Source organism: Trichechus manatus, unplaced genomic scaffold, assembly GCF_000243295.1.
Source record: "Trichechus manatus latirostris isolate Lorelei unplaced genomic scaffold, TriManLat1.0 scaffold00030, whole genome shotgun sequence".
NCBI classification, from domain to species: Eukaryota; Metazoa; Chordata; class Mammalia; order Sirenia; family Trichechidae; genus Trichechus; species Trichechus manatus.
The window spans coordinates 14931789-14951522 of record NW_004443966.1 but is presented as its reverse complement, the minus strand read 5'-3'; the positions used below and the strand labels follow the sequence as shown (position 1 = coordinate 14951522).

At 51.9% G+C, this 19734-nt stretch overlaps 1 protein-coding gene across 1 annotated transcript in view; it reads right to left on the bottom strand.

The window, feature by feature from the left end:
* The window catches only part of PAQR5 (progestin and adipoQ receptor family member 5), a 91442-nt gene that overhangs the window by 2850 nt on the left and 68858 nt on the right, over positions 1-19734 (bottom strand). Inside the window, exons 5-8 of the mRNA XM_012555035.1 lie at positions 16285-16490; positions 11343-11469; positions 3163-3259; positions 202-343 (exon numbers count right to left, since the gene is read on the bottom strand). Of these exons, the coding sequence (XP_012410489.1) occupies positions 202-343; positions 3163-3259; positions 11343-11469; positions 16285-16490 (572 nt within the window). The remainder of the gene's footprint in view (positions 1-201; positions 344-3162; positions 3260-11342; positions 11470-16284; positions 16491-19734) is intronic.

The window sequence follows — 19734 nt, the reverse complement described above, 5'->3', positions numbered from 1 at the left end:
TTACGGTCTCGCTCTACCCTTGCCCGTGCCTGGAGAACTTGGTGAAAGACTTAAAACGTGTGTCTGGGATGGCATCATTCCTGAAGAGATGCTTCTCTCCCCGCAATACCTGCCTCTCTGCAGCTGGGTGCGCTGGTGTCAGGGGTGGGACCCCTGGCCCCACTCAGAAGGGCCTGAGCAGCAGGGCCAGTTCACACTCACCGATGTAGTCAAAGCGTCCGGGAGCCAGGCGCTCAGGTAGGTGTGCGGAGTAGAGGAAGGAGGCCAGGAGGGTCATGGCCATGTGCTTCTGATGGTACATGCTGGCTTCGTTCTGTGCACTCTCCCCGGGGAACAGGAACAGCTGCAGGTATTTAAACATACGTCAGGTCTCGAGTGGAGGACACACCTTAGGAAGGCCGTCTTTCCTCTTGTCACCTGTAGCTGAGACCGTGGGGACTCTGCCACCCACACATCTTGTACACACACATGGACTTCACAGGCCAAGGCCTTCACTTCCTAGGGTCTGTGGCTTGTAAGGGAGAACTCTCAGTGACCCTGTGGGCAGGATTCTTTGCTGAGTGTGACAGACTGAGACCCAGGCCTTTGTATTTTAATTCCCTCAGTGCTCATGGGGTAGTTCTACTCTGTCCTATAAGGTCACTATGAGTCAGAATTGACTCCACAGCAATTTTTTTTTTTTCAGTGCTCATCAGAGCCTTTTGGATTATTTAATTATAAAAAAGAAAGGAAGGGGAAGTGAGGAGAAGGGCGGGAACAGAGAACAGAGAAGAGAGGAGAGGAGAGGAAAGGAGAAGAAAATCCTATTACAGACATTGCCACCCTTCTTTCTTGCAGTAAAATGCAAATGTAGTAAAAAGTGGTATATTCAGCATTGGAACTGACTTTTAACTAGCACATCCGCAGGACTGAGGCTCCTAATTAAGACTTTACCAAACTAGTTGCTGTTGAGTTAATTCCGACTCATAGCAACCCCAAGTGTGCAGAGTAGAACTGTACTCCACAGAGTTTTCAAGGCTGTGACCTTTCGGAAGCCGATCGTCAGGCTGTTTTTCTGAGGTGCCTGTGAGTGGGTTTGAACTGCTAACCTTCCAGCTAGTAGCCGAGCACTTAACTTTTGCACCACCCCAGGACTCCTAATTAAGACTTTAAGGCCTAGAAATCCCTGGAAGTCCTTCTGAGACATCAAAAAGGGTTAATTACAGCCATTACATGTTTTAACATAAGTACAGTTTTTGTAATATTATTATTATAAATAACAATAGTAGCTTCCATTGACTGAGGGCACTAGGCCTTGCCCTTCATTACATCAGTTCCTTTGAGCCTCAACAATAACCACAAGGCAAACTCTAAAAGAAACAAAACGAAACCGACTGTCGAGTTGATTCTAAATCATAGCCATCCCATATGACAGAGTAGAACTGTCCCATAGAGCTTCCAAGGCTCTAATCTTTATAGAAAGAGCCCTGGTGGCACAGTGGTTAAACACTTGGCTGCTAACCGAATAGTTGGCAGTTCAAACCCAGCAAGATGTGGCAGTCTGCTTCCGCAAAGGTTTAAAAAAAAAAACAAACCAAACCTGTTGTCATGGCATAAATTCTGACTCATAGAGACCCTATAGAACAGAGTAGAACTGCCCCATAGGGTTTCCAAGGATCGGCTGGTGGATTCGAACTGCCAACCTTTTGGTTAGCAGTTGAGCTCTTAACCATTGCACCACCAGGGCCCCTCCCGCAAAGATTACAGCCTTGGAAACCCTATGGGGCACGTTCTACTCTGTCCTATAGGGTCACTGTGAGTAGGAATCAACTCAATGGCAACGGGTAATCTTTACAGAAGTAGACTGCCACGTGCTTCTCCTGCGGAGTGGCTGGTGGGTTCAAACCAATGATCTTTTGGTTAGCAGCCAAGCGCCTAACCACTGTGCAACCAGGTCTCCTCAGCAAACTCTAGGGTCCCCATTTTGCAGGTGAGGAAACTGGCCTAGAGCAACTAAGTGATTTGCAAACCACTAATGAGTGGCCAAGTCTGGATCAGAATTCAGCAAGCTGGTTTCAGGGCCATGCCCTTAACAAGTTTAAATAGAATTAGCCCGCCCCTCTCACTGCCTGGCCTAGTCCCATGCAGCCGAGGCCAGAAGTGCACACAGCTTGGAATCAGGCAGACTGGGTGAGCAGGGGACCAGCTTGTTCTTTCAGCTGTGTTTTTCTGTGCAGGGCCTGTGCCCTCAAGGAAGGAGTGGGGGAATGGGCTGCTTATCCCCACCTCTGGGTCTCCCCCAGGCCCACGCAGCTCGGGGAGCCGGCTCCGCCTTCCCTTCTCTCCTTGGCATGGCTATCTGGACCTCACGAGGCAGACCCATGGGGAGGGGAGGGAACTCTGCCCTCTGAGCACTGGCTGTGTGCCAGGCACCGCTGAGCCCTTCAGAACCACTGTTTTGCTTAATGCCCACTACCACCTACGAAGGGGGGAATGTTAGCCTCATTTAGAGATGAGGAAACAGGGGCTCAGAGACCTTATGTACACTGCCTGAGGTCACACAGCCAGTGAGCAGTGGGGCCAGGACTTGAGCTCAGGCCCACGAGACTTGAGAGTGCATGGACCTTCCCCCTTCTTTTTCTCCCTCCTACACCCTCTTCCTTAATGTTCTCCATCTAATCCTTTAAAACCTTCAACAATACTTTTTTCTTCAATATTAATAATACATTAATTGATAATAAGATGTAATAATGCACATATTAGACTCTTAACACAAGCCAGTAGCTTACATGTTAATTCATTTAATCCTCCCCACACTGGGTAAGAGAAAGTGGTATTATCATACCCATTTTACAGATAAGGGAAATCAAGGCATACAGATGGTAGGTAACTTTCCCAAGAACTTGCAGCGAGTAAGTACTAGAGTCACTCTCCTGAACCGCAGGCTGCCTCCCTTGCCCAGCCCTCCGTGATTGCTCCGGAGCCCCAGTCAGCAACGGCTGCCTGTGCATCTCGTTTTGTTTGTCGGGGCCTCTGTGGCTGCCATCTTTGCAGGCGCCATTACAGCAGCATCTGTGTCCTGACTCTGCGTGTCTACAGCGCCCAGCATGCTGCCCCCCACCCCCAAAACGCAGGAAAGAACTGGCTGCTGGTGTCACCAGGGAGTGTAGCCAGGCCCCTTACCCTGTAGAAGATGGGGAAGGAGTCCCAGGTGTAGGGGTAAGCAAAGGCAAGGACACGAAGCATCTTACAGAGCCTGGGCTTCTGGATTTCAAGAAACCTAAATCGAGGAAGGAGAGGGGGAAGAAAGGAGAACGATGAGTTTCAGTAGATTAAACACATATACACACACAATAACTATACTGTGTATTACACAATACACAGTTGTACAGTGGAAATAACTGAGGGCCGTCATAATCAACAGAGGACCAGCATTTTTACATAGCCTCCTGAGGCCAGCAGCATCTCCACCAACCTTTTCCAATTCTCCTGCCCCGATGGAAGGGACTCAACCCTAGACATGAAAAGATTTCAGGGGATAACATCTCCTGGCACCACGAGAAGCAAAGGTATCTATGAAGCCAGGGAGGAGGTACTGGGCAGAAAGACCCTTCAAGGGCCAAGTTACCTGACTGCTGAAGAACCTTTTAAACATTCGATAAGCAATGGACAAGGAGGCGGGTGGGGCAGCGGGGTGGCCCCAACAGACAGACACTTCGGACTGGACCAAGCATGCTGTGAAGGTTAAGATGTACCTAACTAGTCAGAGCCTCCCAGGTAATTTTGCGGAGAAGCTCCGGAATTCAACTAGGCATTTCATTACTTGAGGAGGTTCTGGAGCGTTTAATACCATCCACAGGCACACTGTCCTAGGGAAACTGAGTGAATGTGAAGTCATTCTTTCTCTCCATCATGCCTCCCCACTCAGCCACCTCCGATCCAAAGACAGATGACGTCAACATTGAAAAGAGTGGTGCTGACTGTCTGGGAGAGAGGCAAGTCGTCCCAGACGGGACATGCTGGGGCCTCAGCTGGCCTGCGGAGGTGGGGCAGAACAGACGGACACCGAGAGGACACGGGAGGGGCATGGAGGATACAGACAGCGGAGCTGTCCACACAAAACCACGGCCCTGAACCTGAGGCTCAGGTAAGGAAGTGCTCTCGTTGACCAAGCTGTACCACCAAGGCCAGGCAGCATGGGCAGGTGCCCACTTCAATACCGCAGTGTACTGCAGGGCTCTGGGGTCTCTGGTGTCCCCAGGGCTGGAGGGCGAGGCCAGATTACCCAGCAGCACAGGTTCCAAGTAACACCAAGGTGCTGAGGTTCTGGGAGGGGGCGGGGACTGTTCCAAAGCGCCAGTGGACGGAGGGGAAGCACCTGGGCCCCTCCCAGCCTCCACCTACAGGTCTGCCCCTCATGGCGCTCTCCAGTAGGGATGGGGTCTGGGTCCTGTTGCCACCACTGTCCCCAGACTCTCTGTCCCAGCCCACGAGCCCACCCTTTCTCCCTTAAACACGACCTACTGCTCCCCCCGAGCCCGGGCCCATTTCTCCGCGGCCGGGCTGCTCATGTCTCCTACGACCATAAACCCCACGGGTGCACCAGAAGCTGCACCTCCGCCTCCAGGCAGTGGGAACTCGAGGGCAGGGGCCGTCTCGTCATGGCTGGATCGTCCCAGCCCAGCTCAGAAACCTGAGCCCGTGGGCGTCCTCCAAGCTGCTGTTGTCCGTCCAGTCCCTGGGGCAGCGAGCACAGGCAGCCGGATGAAGAGCTGGGGTACGGGGCCACCGCTGTGGGCCCCACGAAGGCCCCACCCGCCCCAGCCTCCTCCAGCCCACCAGCATGTTCCTCCTCCTTTCCTGACCCAGCCTGGGAATCAGACGAGCACAAGGCAGGCGCTGGCTGGAGAAAAAAGAGGAAGTTCAAGGAGAAGGAGGAAGAGGAACAAGGAACCTCAGTTCATCATCCCCTCAGACAAGAACCATAGCCGTGGACAAAGCACAAACCCCAGAGGGGTGGGGCGGGGCAGTGCCGTGACTTAGGTGATTGATCGTCAAGTGTTGGACCTGGAAGGACCGGGTTCCAATCCCGGCTCTGCCATTCATGACCGGTGACCCCGCAGGTCACGGAGCCTTTGTGTGCTTTGGAATCCGGGTGTGTACCACAGGGGTAATAACTACACCTTTCCCTAGGCTGGTTGTAAGGACTGGATGAAATGATACTCACGAGGTGTTAGAACATGCACAGCACAGAGTTAAGTCCTTCCTAAATGGTAGCTTTTTAAAAAATATGTGTTGTGAGAATCCATTTTCTCCCTTTCCCTACCTTGTAACTATGCTGGACCAGGAAATAGGAACAGGAAGGAGCAGACAGGTTCTCGGTGGTTTGCCTAGCATCAGATGAGCTAAGAGGCCAAACCAGGATTTATACCCAGGCCTGCCTGGCTCCAAGTTTCACACTCTTTCCCCCCTTATCAGGCCAAGCAGGCCTCTGACCACCGCCTTCATCCATCCACACATGCCCTGGTACCCAGGGACCAACAGAACACCCTCCCTCAACCCCAAGGGCCTGCCTGCTCTGCCTCCTGGACCTAGCCCAGCAGCCCCTGCCCAGCCACGGCAGGCCCACCCCCTCCTTCCAGGTGCACTGCTGCCGCCACTGCCTGCGATTTCCGGATTAAAAGAGGCTCGCTGTTAAAGCGTGCTCCTTCTGTGCAACTTACACACGAAGAAGGCTGGCTCTGGCTGGTCAGGATCATCCCCCAAAGCGTGGACTTCCTGTGACTTGAGACAACATTCCACCTGGCCCGATTAAGTGCTTCCCCAGGGGCAAACGGACCAGCCTCTCCAGCTGCAAAGCCGAGTCTACAAAGGAGAAAGAAGGAGAAAAAGCAGGCCAGGAGAGCGATAGCAACAGAGAAAAAAAGGCAGAAAGGCCAGCAGCTAGAGAGGGGCCTCCCAACACTAAGGTGCAATTCTGCATTTGACCACAGGGTGTCGCCAAAGCCAGAGATTCGGGAAATGAGGCAGGCGCCACCAGAGCCTCCAAAGCAGCCCCTCACCTCCTGCCCTCAAAGTTTCCAAAGCCCTCCGCTTATGGCAGTCCTTGCAGCCCCGCATGGAGGGACTAGTTTTGGGGAGTCAGGCCTCCTCTGCCCAGAAGGAGGCTGCCGGAAAACACTGGTTTCAGAAACGCCTTCATTCAGAGACGGTTGACTCAATACTAGTCGTTGTAAAACCTGGCAAATCTTGTTGCAGCAAACATGGACGGATTAGCAACCAGGATTCTGGAACTAGTGCTTGAAGCTAGTGGGTCTCTGGCTGTGACTTGGAAAAATCTTTTCATGGCAGAGGCATGGGAGCGAGGGGGGTTATGGACGTTTTATTGTTGTTTATTGGTGGTTTCCTATTTTGCAGAATTGCAGAAACGTGGCTATTTCCACATGCCTGCCCATAGCCCAGGCACTAGCAGCACTTTGCCATCTGGTCGAGCTCCCTGACCTCAAGATTTATCCTAGAACCTTCTATACCCAGCTCTGACCTCCAAGCCCCCTTCCAGGTCTGCTCCATGCCCCCCACCCTGAACCGCCCCAGCGTCATCCCACAACAAAGCTCACTTCCTACTGGGAAGAAAATTCATCTCTCCCTCACAGAGCTGACCACAAGGCGTTTCACTCAACAAGTATTTGTCCAAAAAATCAAAGGTCGGATGCCTTGGATGGATGAGCGAAAAAGTGACTACAGTCAATTGTGATGTACAGCAAACAGTAACTTTTCTGAAAGGGATGAGGACTCCTTCCTGGGCTCTGCAGGCAATCGACAGGGATGAGCAGGCTGGGGCCTCCCTCACCCCACCTTGTTCCAAGCACCACAGAGAGTCATGTAACCTCTCATGTCCCCTCTCGAATGCCACAGAATGAGAGGGCAGTTTTCTGCAACATGTTCATTTGAACTAGATTCCATTATTCCAAAAACCGGTTGCCATGGAGTCGATTCTAACTCATGGCAACCCCCTGTGTTACAGAGTAGAACTGCTCCACAGCGTTTTCTTGGCTGTAATCTTTATGGAAGCAGATCGCCAGCCCTTTCTTCCGTGGTGTGGCTGGGTGGGTTCAAACTGCCAACATTCCGGTTAGTAGTGGAGCACAAACGGTTTGCACCACCCAAGGTTCTGCTGCATGGCCAGCTGCCGAAACGTCAGCTCCAACTCATGGCAACCCTGTGTGGGTCAGAGCAGAATGATGCTCCACAGGGTTTTCAATGGCTGATTTTTTGAAGTAGATCGCCAGGCTTTTTGTCCAAGGTGCCTCTGGGTGGACTCCAACCTCCAAACTTTTGGTTACAGCAGAGCACATTAATTGTTTGTACCACCCAGGGACTCCCATTCCATGATAATAAGAACCAAGAACCACTCAGGGGACTACAACGTTCTGTATGTTGAGCTTTACCTTAACGGTGTGTATTGTAGTAGAATGAGTGCAATTTCCAACATCATTTTCTTGTAAGCATTTGGAAAGCTTGCGGTCTCCTGTGCTCAGGGAAGGGGTAGGTGGTTTTCTGGCCTCTCCCGGCCACTCTGGGGCTGACCCTGTCAGCAGGGTGGGGCTTGGAGGAGGAGGATGGCAAGGAAAGAGATCTCGGAGAAAGACGCTGAAGCACTGCATCCCCAGGTCTGAACGTGGTGCCTGGAGCACAGCAGCATTCAGGGAATGTCAGGTGGGTGGATGGATGGGAGGAAGTAAGGGAAAGAGGAAGGAAGGAAGGAGGGAAGGAAGGAAGAGAGAAAGGGAGGGAGGGAGGGAGAAAGGAAGGAGAGAAGATGGAAGAAGGTGGATGGATGGATGGATGGATGGATGGATGGACGGATGGAGCCCAGAGGACATCTTCTCAACAAGTGTGGACACTGAAGCTCAGAGGGGGCAGTGACCATCCCAGCGCCACACAGCAAGTCTGGGTAGGGCAGGACTGAGATCTGGGACTCGAGTGGCCTGTGCACCCCACCCCATCTGCTTCTCCTGCTGTTAATGGAGCCAGCCGGTCACTCCAGGCATACGAGTCATCCTTCTCACTCCTCAGACCAAGGACAGGAAGTGAAAACAGATAGGACAGGACTTGTAAGGTTGGGGAAAACCACAAACATGGGAAGGGAAGAGGACAAGGTGAGAAGAGAACCAGAAGGGCCGACAGAAGGGAACACACCGCCCTCCATCTGGCTCTGAGAATGTGGTGGTTGCCACCTTCCTCCCTTCTGGTCCTGCACAGCCTCAGTCCTGCTCCAGCAAGTGTTAACACACCTAGAAGCCCTTTACGGCACGGAGGCTGAGGCCATGGGACTTCTCTTTCCAGGAAGATTATTGTCCTTCATGACTAAATGGCCAGTCCCTGGTAGGGCACACGAGGTGCTCCAAATCCCCAGCCTCCCTTCACAGCCCCTCTCTAGCCACTTTTCCCCTTTCAGCCTCACAGACTTTGGCAACTATGATGCTCCTTGGTGCGTGCAATCACATCTCATCTTCTCCAGCCCCTCACCCTTGTCCAGGCGGTTGGCTCTGCTAGAGTGGTCGGCCTCAGTCCTTGTATATCAAAGCAGGTATTATTTGGTATTATCATTATTTGTATTACACTCTGTTCACTCTAAAGCGAATGATGGCTCCATCCTGGGCTTCCTGGGGGAGCTGTGCTCTGCCTCTCCAACTGCACTGGGTGCTCTTGGAGGGCAAGGGCTGCACTTTACTTCTGCTGAAATCTGCAGGTCTTCAAATGGTGCCTGGAGCACAGCAGCATTCAGGGAATATCAGGTGGGTGGGTAGGTGGGTGGGCGGATGGATGGAAGGAAGGAAGGAAGGAAGGAAGAAAGGATAGGTGAGTGGATGGATGGATGAAAGGATGAATGGATCCTCGAAGGAAGGCAGGATAAGAAGAAAGGAAGGATAGTGGGTGGGTGAGTGGATGGATGAATGGATGGAAGCAAGGAAGGAAAGGAGGAAGGAAGGGTGAAAAAGCCACAGATGAGCCTTATAAATAAAAAGAATCCACCACATTTACAAGGAGAGGCCTCCAAACACGGGCATTCAGAAGATTCTTGGCCAAGCTGCCCTGCCAGACAAGTTGACCCAAAGGTACCAAAGCGCCCATCCATTGTCTCTGAACAAGCAGGGAGGACTCCTGGCTAGAAGGGAAAAATTCACCCTGGGAGCTTCTAGGTGGCTCGTGGAGCTTAACAACAACAATAACAAAAAGCAGCAAGTGTTCACAGGAAACCGGTCCTGGGTCAGTAACCCTGGGGACTATTTCTTCCATACCCAGGAAGCCTTCCCTGTCCCCTCAGCCAGCAGTGCTCTCCTCCCTCCAAGCCTACATCCCAAACACTGCAGCTATACGGCCCTGCAGGAGCCAACCACACAGGGACAATGACTGGTCCAAGGAGCAGATCCGGGTGTGTCCAGGTGCCTGGCCCACATCCTGACCATGCACCCACACACCCGGGCCCTGTGCGCATGTCCTCCCTCCCGAGCTGTTTTTGCCTGCCTGTTGCCGTCGAGTCCATTCTGACTCCTAGCAACGCTACAGGACAGAGTACAACTGCCCCATAGGGTTTCCAAGGAGCGACTGGTGGATTTGAACTGCTGACTTTTGGTTAGCAGCCAAGTTCTTAACCACTATGCCACCAGGGCTCTGAGCTGCTTTTAGCATTGTTGTGTCTTTTCTATATGTGCTGGGCCTTCTTCCCCTCTCCATCATCAGTGCAGCCCTCCCAGTCCCTGCCCGGCACAGAGGCGGTGCTTAATATGAGCTTTCAATTGCCAGAGTCCTCGAGGAGTTGGGGGAGAAGGAAATAATAACCCCATGATGATATCTGGTCTTAGTTTCCAGTCTTGCGGGTCTGCCCCATCTCCTCTCAGCTTTAGGGGAGCTCTGCAATCCCCAGGAAGAAGGAAGAGAGTGTTTACTCCCCCTCACTCCCAGGCACTTGCAGGGAATAAAGCAACACAAAAAATGGTGTTGAGGCTGCACCTGGAAGCCGGATTTTCACACCGCACTCCCAGCCTGTCCAGGATTGGGAAGCGGAAGGCAAGTTGGGGCAAGTGTTCCTGATGCTGTTTAAGAATCTAGCCTTCCCATTAAAAAACAAATAAACCAGTTTGTCAAGATTGTGAAATGTGCCTACTTCTCTCTCAGTCCTGTAAAACCTGAGTGTCACCAGAGGAAGCTGGAGCTGAAATCATCCTGGAGAAGTTACAGGGGCAACTCCTCCTTCCCCATCTCTTCCCGGAGGGGTGGGATAGAGAACAGAGGGGCACAAGCAATAATCCGTTTTTGAGGCCTGCAGTGGTTCTAAGTAGGGAGACTCAAATGGGCCCCTTGGAATTGTGGCCTTGAGGTGGGCCTGGGGTTGGGATGGGGGTACGACTCAGGTGTGACCTGGCACCGAAGGTCCCCCCGCAGGAAGTACCCAGCACCCTGGCACCATGGAGACGGCTGTCACCCCAGCACAGCCATGTGTGAGGCTTTGTAAGTCATACAGAGAACTAGAACTTTGGGCAGCTCACCTTTACCAACCAAAATCACCCAAACCTGCTGTGTCGAATTGATTCTGACTCATAGTGACCCCACAGGACAGAGCAGAACTGCCCCACAGGGTTTCCAAGGAGTGGCTGGTGGATTCAAAATGCTGACCTTTTGGTTAGCAGCCAGGCTCTTAACCCCTGTGCCACAAACTGAATAAACTATAGTAGGGATTCCCATAACAAAGCCTCTTGCACTTACACTCCAGTGAGCCTTCTGAGTGAAAGGAAAAGATAGAGGGAATTAGAGCCAGTGAGCTGGGCGGGATCCTGGCCACGGGGCTTCCCCTGGGGATGTGTCACCCATCAGCCAGCGCATGTGTGTAGAGGCAGGCCCTCGGCGACTATTAATGGACCACCTACGCACTAGGTGCTCTGGGTATATTACTTGTCCTCCTTACATGGCCTCAGAAGGTAGATGTGCTGCCCGCATTTTATAGATGAGCAAACTGAGGTTCAACGAGGATAAGTGAGCTGCCTAGCAATAGGGCCAGCTCCATAATCTGCAGGGCCCAGTGCAAAAGGAAAATGCCAGGCCCCTTGTTCAAACGTTATTAAGACATTGACAGCAGAGCATTAAAACAAGAGCAGGGTCCTTCTGAGAACAGGGTCACATGCCGTGAAGCCAGCCCTGCCCAGGAACAGGAGGTCCATCTGGAACTGAGTCCCAGGCTCCTGAGTGCCCTTTCCACTGCTCCCTGCCTCGTGCTGAGCTGCCTCTCCTGCTGTTCCCTCCAGCAGGCCATGGAGCTGCATGCTAGGCCCCCACCCCCATCGCAGATCAGAAAGAACAGGTACCTGGAGTAGCAGGAGAGGCCGGTGCTGATGATGGTGTTCAGCACAGCCAGGGCCACGTAGTAGTCATGGAAGGTGGTGCACACCAGCGTGTCGGGGAAGGTATATGCAGAGTAGGCAACGGCTGAGCCTGGGAAAGAAAGACCAACCTTGGGAGAGAAGCCAGGACTCAACACCATCTGGCCTCTCGGGAAGAACTCTCCCAGCCTCTGGCCCCGCCCTCGCCATCCCCGGCCTCTAGCCCCGCCCTCGCCATCCTCAGTCTCTGGCCCCGCCCTCGCCATCCCCAGCCTCTGGCCCCGCCCCCGCCATCCCCAGCCTCTAGCCCCGCCCCCGCCATTCCCACAGGCCCACAAGTAGTCTTGCTTCTGCATCCTTATTTGTGCCATCACCCTTCCCAGAATGTCCTCCACTCTCTTCTCCACCTACCTAAATCCTCTCCTGAGAACTTACTACGGGCCCTGCATTGTTCCAAGGACTTTGTGGATATTAACTCATGTACTCCACACATACAACAACCTTCTGGCATACATCCTGCACTTATCCTCACTTTACAAATGAGGAAATGGAGGCACAGAGAGGTTCAGTAACTCAGCTGGGTCACACAGTTAGAAAGTAACAGAGCCAAGCTTCAAACGTAGGCAGTTTAGGGACAGAGTCCCCAGCTTTTAACTAAACGCTATCGCTCATGATTACAACCCCAGGGTGCTTGGCTTTACTCTCAGAGTAGGAACATTTCACCCACCCAAAAAAACAGGGGGGCTCCTTGTGGACAGATCAATATGGGAGGGAAGGGGCCCTTGCCGTTCTGAGGCATATTGCATACAATGGGCTGGGAATACGGTGTTTGGTTTTGTTTTAGGTTGGGGGTTTGTGAGACAAGGATTACCTAAGAACATTCTAGAGACCTTTTTACTGAAGCCTCTGTTCAGAAGAACAGGGGAGATGATGGTCCTTTCCAAAGGGCTCAGGTGTACTTCACCTGGAGAGAGGGGCCAGGACCCGGTGCTCTGTAGGTGCCCTCACCTGCCGAGGTCCCCTCTAGGAGAGGAAGCCCAATCCTGGCCGCTCAAAACAAAAAACAAAAAAAACCTGTTGCCTTGAGTCAATTCTGACTCATAGCAACCCTATAGGACAGAGTAGAACTGCCCCATAGGGTTTCCAAGGCTGTAATCTTTCTGAGAGCAGACTGCCACATTTTTCTCCTGCAGAGTGACTGGTGGGTTCGAACTGCTAACCTTTTGGTTAGCAGGCGAACATTTAACCACTGAGCCACCAGGGCTCCTTCCTGTCAGTCCAGGGCCTGAGGAATCAGGCTAAGGTCACCTGTTATCACAAGAACATGAAGAACCCTGGAATCCTAGCTCAAGGCTGAAATAGGCCTCGGCCAGGACAGTTCAGCCTCTGCCTTTTATCCCGTTTGGCAGCTGGAGTCTAGTGAAGTTGATGATGCTCCTGGGGCCATACAGGCAAAGGGGTCAAATGGGCAAAAGGGCTGAGGACTGCCATGCCTGTACATGCTCTCTCTCAGGGGACTTCGGCTGGGAGCTGCCTCCAGGGGGACAGATTAGCTCTTCCCTCTGCCTGATGCTAGGACCTGGAAGCATTTACTCCATGTATGCTGAATGGTAGCCAACTATGGGCAAGGTGTATGCCACGCTCTGTGGGCAATACAGGAGCAAGGGAGCCTCAGATCCTGCCAGGAACTGCAACAGGAAGCAGAGTCTGGCAGGGGGCAGGAGGGTGAGGTGGGCATTCAGGGCAGGTGAAGGACCAGGCACAGGAGCTGATCTCGGAACCCAGCCCCAGAAGGACAGCAGGACTCTAACAGGTGCAGGAGGGCAGCAGAGATCTTCCAGGACATGGGAGCAGATGGTTGTTGGGCTAAGGAAAGTGCACTTCCTCTCTCAGCAATAGGGAGCCACTGAGAGTCCTTGAGTGGGGGACTCATACGACCAAAACCTAGTGAAGGTGCATAGGATGGTTTAGAGGCAGGAAGAGCTGGAAACCAGGGAGGAATAGGGAGCAAATGCCATGCTCAAGGGAGTAAGGGCTTGGACAAGTGTCGCAGGAGTGAGAAAGGGGAAGAGAAGGTGGCTGCAGAAGACGGAGCAAATGTCAGCGGCAGAATCAACAGGTGCTATCAGTTGACTTGGTGGACCTTCCTTCCGTTCATGTTTATTGACTACCTCCCAAAGCCAAACATGGGGCTTCAGGCTGGAAAACCAAATAAACCAAAAACCAAACCATTGCCATCGAGTCAATTCCGACTCACAGCAACCCTACAGGACAGAGTAGAACTGCCGCATAGGATTTCCAAGGAGCAGCTGGTGGATTTGAACAGCCAACCTTTGGTTAGCAGCCGGGCTCTTAACCACTGCGCCACCAGGGCTCCAAGAGGAAAGGCAGGTCTCCTGTCCTCAGGGAGTAGTTCCCAGCAGGGGAGAGAAATGATGGAGTTGCTGATAAGGGCCGAGATCAGAGCAACCACAGAGGTGGATCCAGGCCTGAGGGCTTGGAGGAAGGTCCCAGAGCAGGGGCCACTGAGGGTCCAGGGGCTGCGCCTTGAAGGCCCTGCAGGGAGGGAGGACAGGACACAGGGTCCATACAGGGTCCATGTTGAGTGGAGACCATGGTGAGCCGAGTGAAGGCAATCCAGAGCGGGGCTGACAGTGTGGGTGGGTACTAACCCTGGCTCTGCCACTATCAGCTGAGTGGCCCTGAGTAACTTATCTTCACGAGGCTCACTTGCTCACAGAGAACACAAGTATAATAGTGGTACCCACCTCAGGGGATGTCTGTCAGGGTTGATGAGATCGTCACAGGAATGACCTCCCCCTCTGAGGCTTACTGAGTGCCAGGCCCTGTCCTGCGTGCCTCACTAATATAAGCTCATGTAATGTCATACAACCCTACAAGGAAGAAATCGTGCCGATTTTACAGATGAGAGAACTGAGGCTTGGAGAGGTTAAGAAATGTGCCCAAGAGCATACAATTAGGGGGCAGTGGCAGGATTTGAACCCAGGCAGTCTGGCTCCAGAATCTGAGCCTGTCAGCACCGTGTAATCCTGCCCTCAGCGATGTACGTCAGATGCTCCACAGGGTGCCTGCCACATAGTGATTGCTTCAGACATGCGTGCCCTTGCGTGGAACACAGAGGGAGGACGGACAGGCAGACAGGAGGGTGTGGTAACAGCTCAGGTGATGGGCATGGGGACAGGCCGATTTGAGGACTCTGAGGGAGACTCAGCTGGGCTTGACCCTGACTGGACAGAATGGAGGAAGTCAGGAAGGGCGGGGGAGGAGGGACTTGAGGATTATCTACAGATCTGGGTCTTGGAAGACCAGGTGGGAGGGAGAACCACTAGCCAGGAGGGACATTACAGGAGGAGGAGATCTGGGGGCAGGGACTGGGAAGGTGCCGGCAGTCTCAGTCCACAGCTTGGACCTCAGGTGAGCACCTTAAACTAGAGATGGGGCTTGGGAGCACCTTGCCCAGAGGTGTTAGCGGAGGGTGGGCATGGAGAGGATCACCCAAGGTAAGGAAGAGGTCTGAGGACAGCTTCTCCACTCGCCCACCTATAAGGAACAGCAGAGGAAGGGGAAGAATGAGTGAGAAGGGGCAGAAGGAAGGCCGGGAGGCCAAAGACAGAGAGGGAGTGGAGGAGGACTGAGGGGCCCCCGCATCAAAGGCTGGCAGGAGATCCCAGAAGATGAGGCCAGAAAAGCCCGCCCTGCTTCTGACAGCACGGAGGAGGTTGGGGCCTCGGCAGCCACAGTTTGAGTGAATGGTGGGGACCAGATAGCAGAGCATTGCGAAGTGAGAGGTGAGGTGATAAGGACAGTGCAGTGTGTGTGTGTGTGTGTGTGTGTGTGTGTGTGTGTGTGTGTGTGTATGTGCCTGTGTGTATGTATGTATATGCATGTGCACGTGTCTCTGGGTGCGTGTATATTTCATGTGTGTGCGTATGTGTCTATGTGTGGGTGTGTGTGAGTGTATGTGTGTACGTGTGTGTGCCTGTGAGTATGTGTGTGTGTGACTTCTACAACACTGGCTGTGAAGGAAAAGAGAGAAGGGGAAATAGGATGGAGGTGGGCCCCTCCTAGTGGACAACCTCCTCCTGGACAAGGGAAGGCAATAGCGAGGTTTCACACCCAGAGCAGAATCAGGAGGAAGGAAGAGGCTAGAATTAGGATGCTGGCAGATGGGCAGGGAACACAAGCGGGAGGAGGGAAGAAGAGGCAGGGGTCAGGGGCATCATAGCTGGAGGAAAAGACCAGGAGGTTGGAGGTGTTAACATCCAGCTTTATCAGTTTAGGTTCACCACTCAGTTCCTGCGGGCCTTTGGGCAAATCTCTTAATTCCTCTAAGCCTCGGGGCATGGCGTTCACGACCCCACTCAGCTTCTCTACCAGGCACAACAGGGAGCAGCACTGAGGGGCTGCAGTCATTCATCCTGGACTGTGAGCGCCAACTGCTAAAGTTCCAGAAATCTTGCGATCAGTTAAAAGCCGTCATCAAAACGTAAACTGCATAAGCTTACATTAAATACATTACATTCACAAAAGAAGCACCCAATTTGCTTCTACTGTATCTGTACAGCAGAATTACATGGATGGTGCATACATCTTCCCAATTCTTCACTCAATGATTTCCTATTGGTAGCTTCATATCAGCCAGGGTGGGAGTATTTACACCAGGGACATCAGCAAACACTGCAGATCAGGGCTTTCTTCCCTAGAGAGCCAGTGGTGAACATTTACCAGCACACCTTTGGAGAAGTTTCTTACAGAACACTCATCAGGCACCTGGACAGGAGCACTAGTAGTCCCATGACGCTTGTGCAAACCCATCAAAGCCTTATGGTGACCCCAACTCATACGGGGGGAAGGGCCAAGTGGCCCATTCACAGAGAGGGGAAGGTGACAGCAGGGCCTCACGTACCCAGGCTGAAGAGGTTAACAGCACCATAGTCCAGGAAGTAGCAGATGTGTCGGGCATTCTTGGACATAGAGCTGAAGGTGTGTGCACAGCTGGATGCAAAGGGGTACACGCAGCTGGTGCCCATGTACACAAGCAGAGGCCAGGAGTAGCTGTCATTCTGGACATCTGTCACATACAGCACAGTCACAAACCTCCACATGAAGAACCTGGAACAGAGCATGGCCCCACTCACCCTCTGTGGCGGGGGCTCCTCTTATGCACTCCACCTGCCTCTCTTCTGTCTTCCATGCCCCTGGGATGACCAATCCCTAGTTGTTCTCACTTTGGTGAAATGCTATAAGCTAGGCGAGGGGGGACAGAGGTCCTTTTTCACTTGGGAGGCAATAGGTTGGGAATAGGCAGAAGGGACATAAAAGAGCCTTTAGGGTTTATCTCATTCTTTCCCCTCTCCTCTTACAGCATCTTGCCCAAATGATTCTCCAGCCTCAGCTTGCATGCTTCCAGGGATAGGGTGCTCACCACCTCCCAAGGTGGCTGTGAGTGTTGGAGAAGGTTCTCCCTCATTGAACCGGAATCTGTCTCCATTGATCAGCCTTAGATCTCCCCATCAGGACTACAGACAATAAACCCATCAAAATTTTTAAGGAAGTCTTCACACACACACCCGTACCCTTGAGCTTCACATTAAATAACCCCAGTTCATTTGACCATCATGCACATGATCCGGATCTGACCTTTTACCATCCCTGTGGTTTGTCTTTGGGAAAGCTCCTCCCACAGAAGCAATGCCCCACGTGGGGTCTGGGACATCTAGAGGACAATAGAACTATCTTCTCCTTCCTCGTCCACAGTATTCCTCCACTAAGACTGCAATCGTTTTTCTGAGGGGCCCACAGCAGTCTCTGAGCCAAGCACAAATCTCCAGCCTCCATCTGTAAGCAGAGATACTGAACAGATCTGCGTCAGATCTGCCTAACCTTTAACCCACGCCTGGGGGCCCTGCCTGTAGAGTCCTCCACTTCTGTAAACTGTTCCTAGGGAATGGCTCTTCCTCTTCCACTGACTCCTCCAGGAAAGGAGGCTCTATAAAGTGTTTGTCGAAGGATCTGAAGGAGCATTGCTAAATCCTTCTGGCTATGCTGGAGGGCTTTTTCTTCCTGTCCCAGCAGAAATAAGCTTACACAATCTCCTGTTTCTCAAAACATATTCCTTTGCCCAAAGGGTCATCGTTTCCTTTAAAACGAAGGTGAGAATATAAGGGGGCAGGGAAACTAGATTAATAGAAATGGACCAACCAGAAATATTGAGAATGTTCACACATCGTGAAGAATGCAACCAAGGTCACTGAACAATTTGTGTAGAATTTGTGGAATGAAACCTAAACTGTTGTGTAAACCTTCACTGAAAACGTAATAAAATACGACTTAAAAAAAAAAATCTCTTTGTCATCTCAAGCTTATTCTTGGTGGTGGTGTTAGCTGCCATCGAGTCGGTCCCCAAGTCATGGGGACCCCATGCTGCCTGGGCCTGGGCCTGGGCCATCCCCACAATTGGCTGCAGAACAGACTGTTGTGTTCCATAGGGTTTTTCAGTGCACGAGCGAGCCATCCGGTGTTGTTGCTGTTAGTTGCCGTCAAGTTGATTCCAACTCATGGCAACCCCGTGTGTGCAGAGTAGAACTGCGCTCCATAGGGTTTTCAAGGCTGTGATCTTTCGAAGCAGATCACCAGGCCTTCCTTCGGAGCTGCCACTGGGTGAGTTTGAACCACCAACCTATCTGATAGTAGTCCAGCGCTTAACCGTTTGTGACATCCAGGGACTCCAAATCAGAGGGTTTTCACTGCTGATTTGCAGAAGTAGATCATCAGACCTTTCTTCCTAGTCTGTCTTACTGGAAGCTCCACTGAAAGCTATTCAGCATCATAGCAATACACAAGCCTCCACTGACAGATGGGTGGTAGCTGCGCATGAGGTGAATTGGCCAGGAATAGAACCCGGGTCTCCTGCATGAAAGGTAAGAATTCTACCACTGAACCACTACTGCCCCACCGCCATTTCTTAAAAACCCAAAACCAAATCTGTTACTATCAAGTGGATTCCAACTTATAGCGACCCTATAGAACAGAGTAGAAGTGCCTCATAGGGTATCCACGGCTGTAATCTTTACAAAAGCAGTCTGCCACATCTTTCTCCTGCAGGACTCAAACCACTCACCTTTTGGTTAGCAGCCAAGCGCTTTAAGCACTGCACCACTAGGGCTCCTTTCCCCATTTCCTTAGGGCACCTTAATCCAGGCCTTCCCAAGCCCTTCCTGCTACTCCATGTTGCTCCACTGGAATCATCCCTCAGAGCCAGCACAGAGTAGGGGTGCTGTGCACAGTGGGTGTGCCTCGGACAGCTTGGCTGGGCTGCAAAACAGCTATGAAGCCATCCCCCAGGAATCCTCGCACAGGAGCCCAAAGACCCCCACACAAGGATGGACAAGGCAGCACTCTGTAGAGGCACAGAAATCCAAACAGCCTCAATCAATTCTGGCTCATCCATAGAATGGAATACCACGCAGCTGTTCAAGCCTGAGAGATGTGCAGGTGCTGACAGGGCAAGGTGTCCATGCTCTACTGCAAAGGGAAAGAGCACCGGGAGAAAAGAACCGGGGCCGGGGAAGCACGTATGTCCTAGATGCTCACACGCCCCAAGCAGAGCTCTGGGAGAACGGGCAAGAGTGGGTCAACCAAGGGAGAACTAGGCGCCTGGGGAAGAAACTGACTCCATTCCCTTGTGCAATGCTGTAATTTATTAGCATGTGTACTTTTTACAGAAGATTTCAAAGAGCAGCTTGAGAAGACAAAGTATAACAAAATGTGCAAAGACCTACAGTTAGAAAACTAAAAGGGAAGAAGATGCTAGGCATTTCTCAAGCTGAAAGAACTGAAGAAAAAATTCAAGCCTTGAGATACAATATTGAAGGATTCTTTGGGCAAAATATTGAACAATGCAGGAAGCATCAAAAGAAGATGGAAGGAATACAGAATCACTGTATCAAAAAGAATTGGTCAATGTTCAACCATTTCAGGAGGCTGCATATGATCAAGAATCGATGGTACTGAAGGAAGAAGTCCAAGCTGCACTGAAGGCATTGGCAAAAAAACAAGACTCCAGGAATTGACGGAATATCTACTGAGATGTTTCAACAAACGAATGCAACGCTGGAGGTGCTCACTCGTCTACACCAAGAAATTTGGAAGACAGCTACTTGGGCAACTGATTGGAAGAGATCCATATTTGTGCCCATTCCATAGAAAGGTGATCCAACAGAATTTGGAAAATTATTGAACAATATCATTAATATCATATGCAAGTAATATTTTGTTGAAGATAATTCAAAAGTGGTTGCAGCAGTACATTGAGAGAGAACTGCCAGAAATTCAAGCCGGATTCAGAAGAGGACAT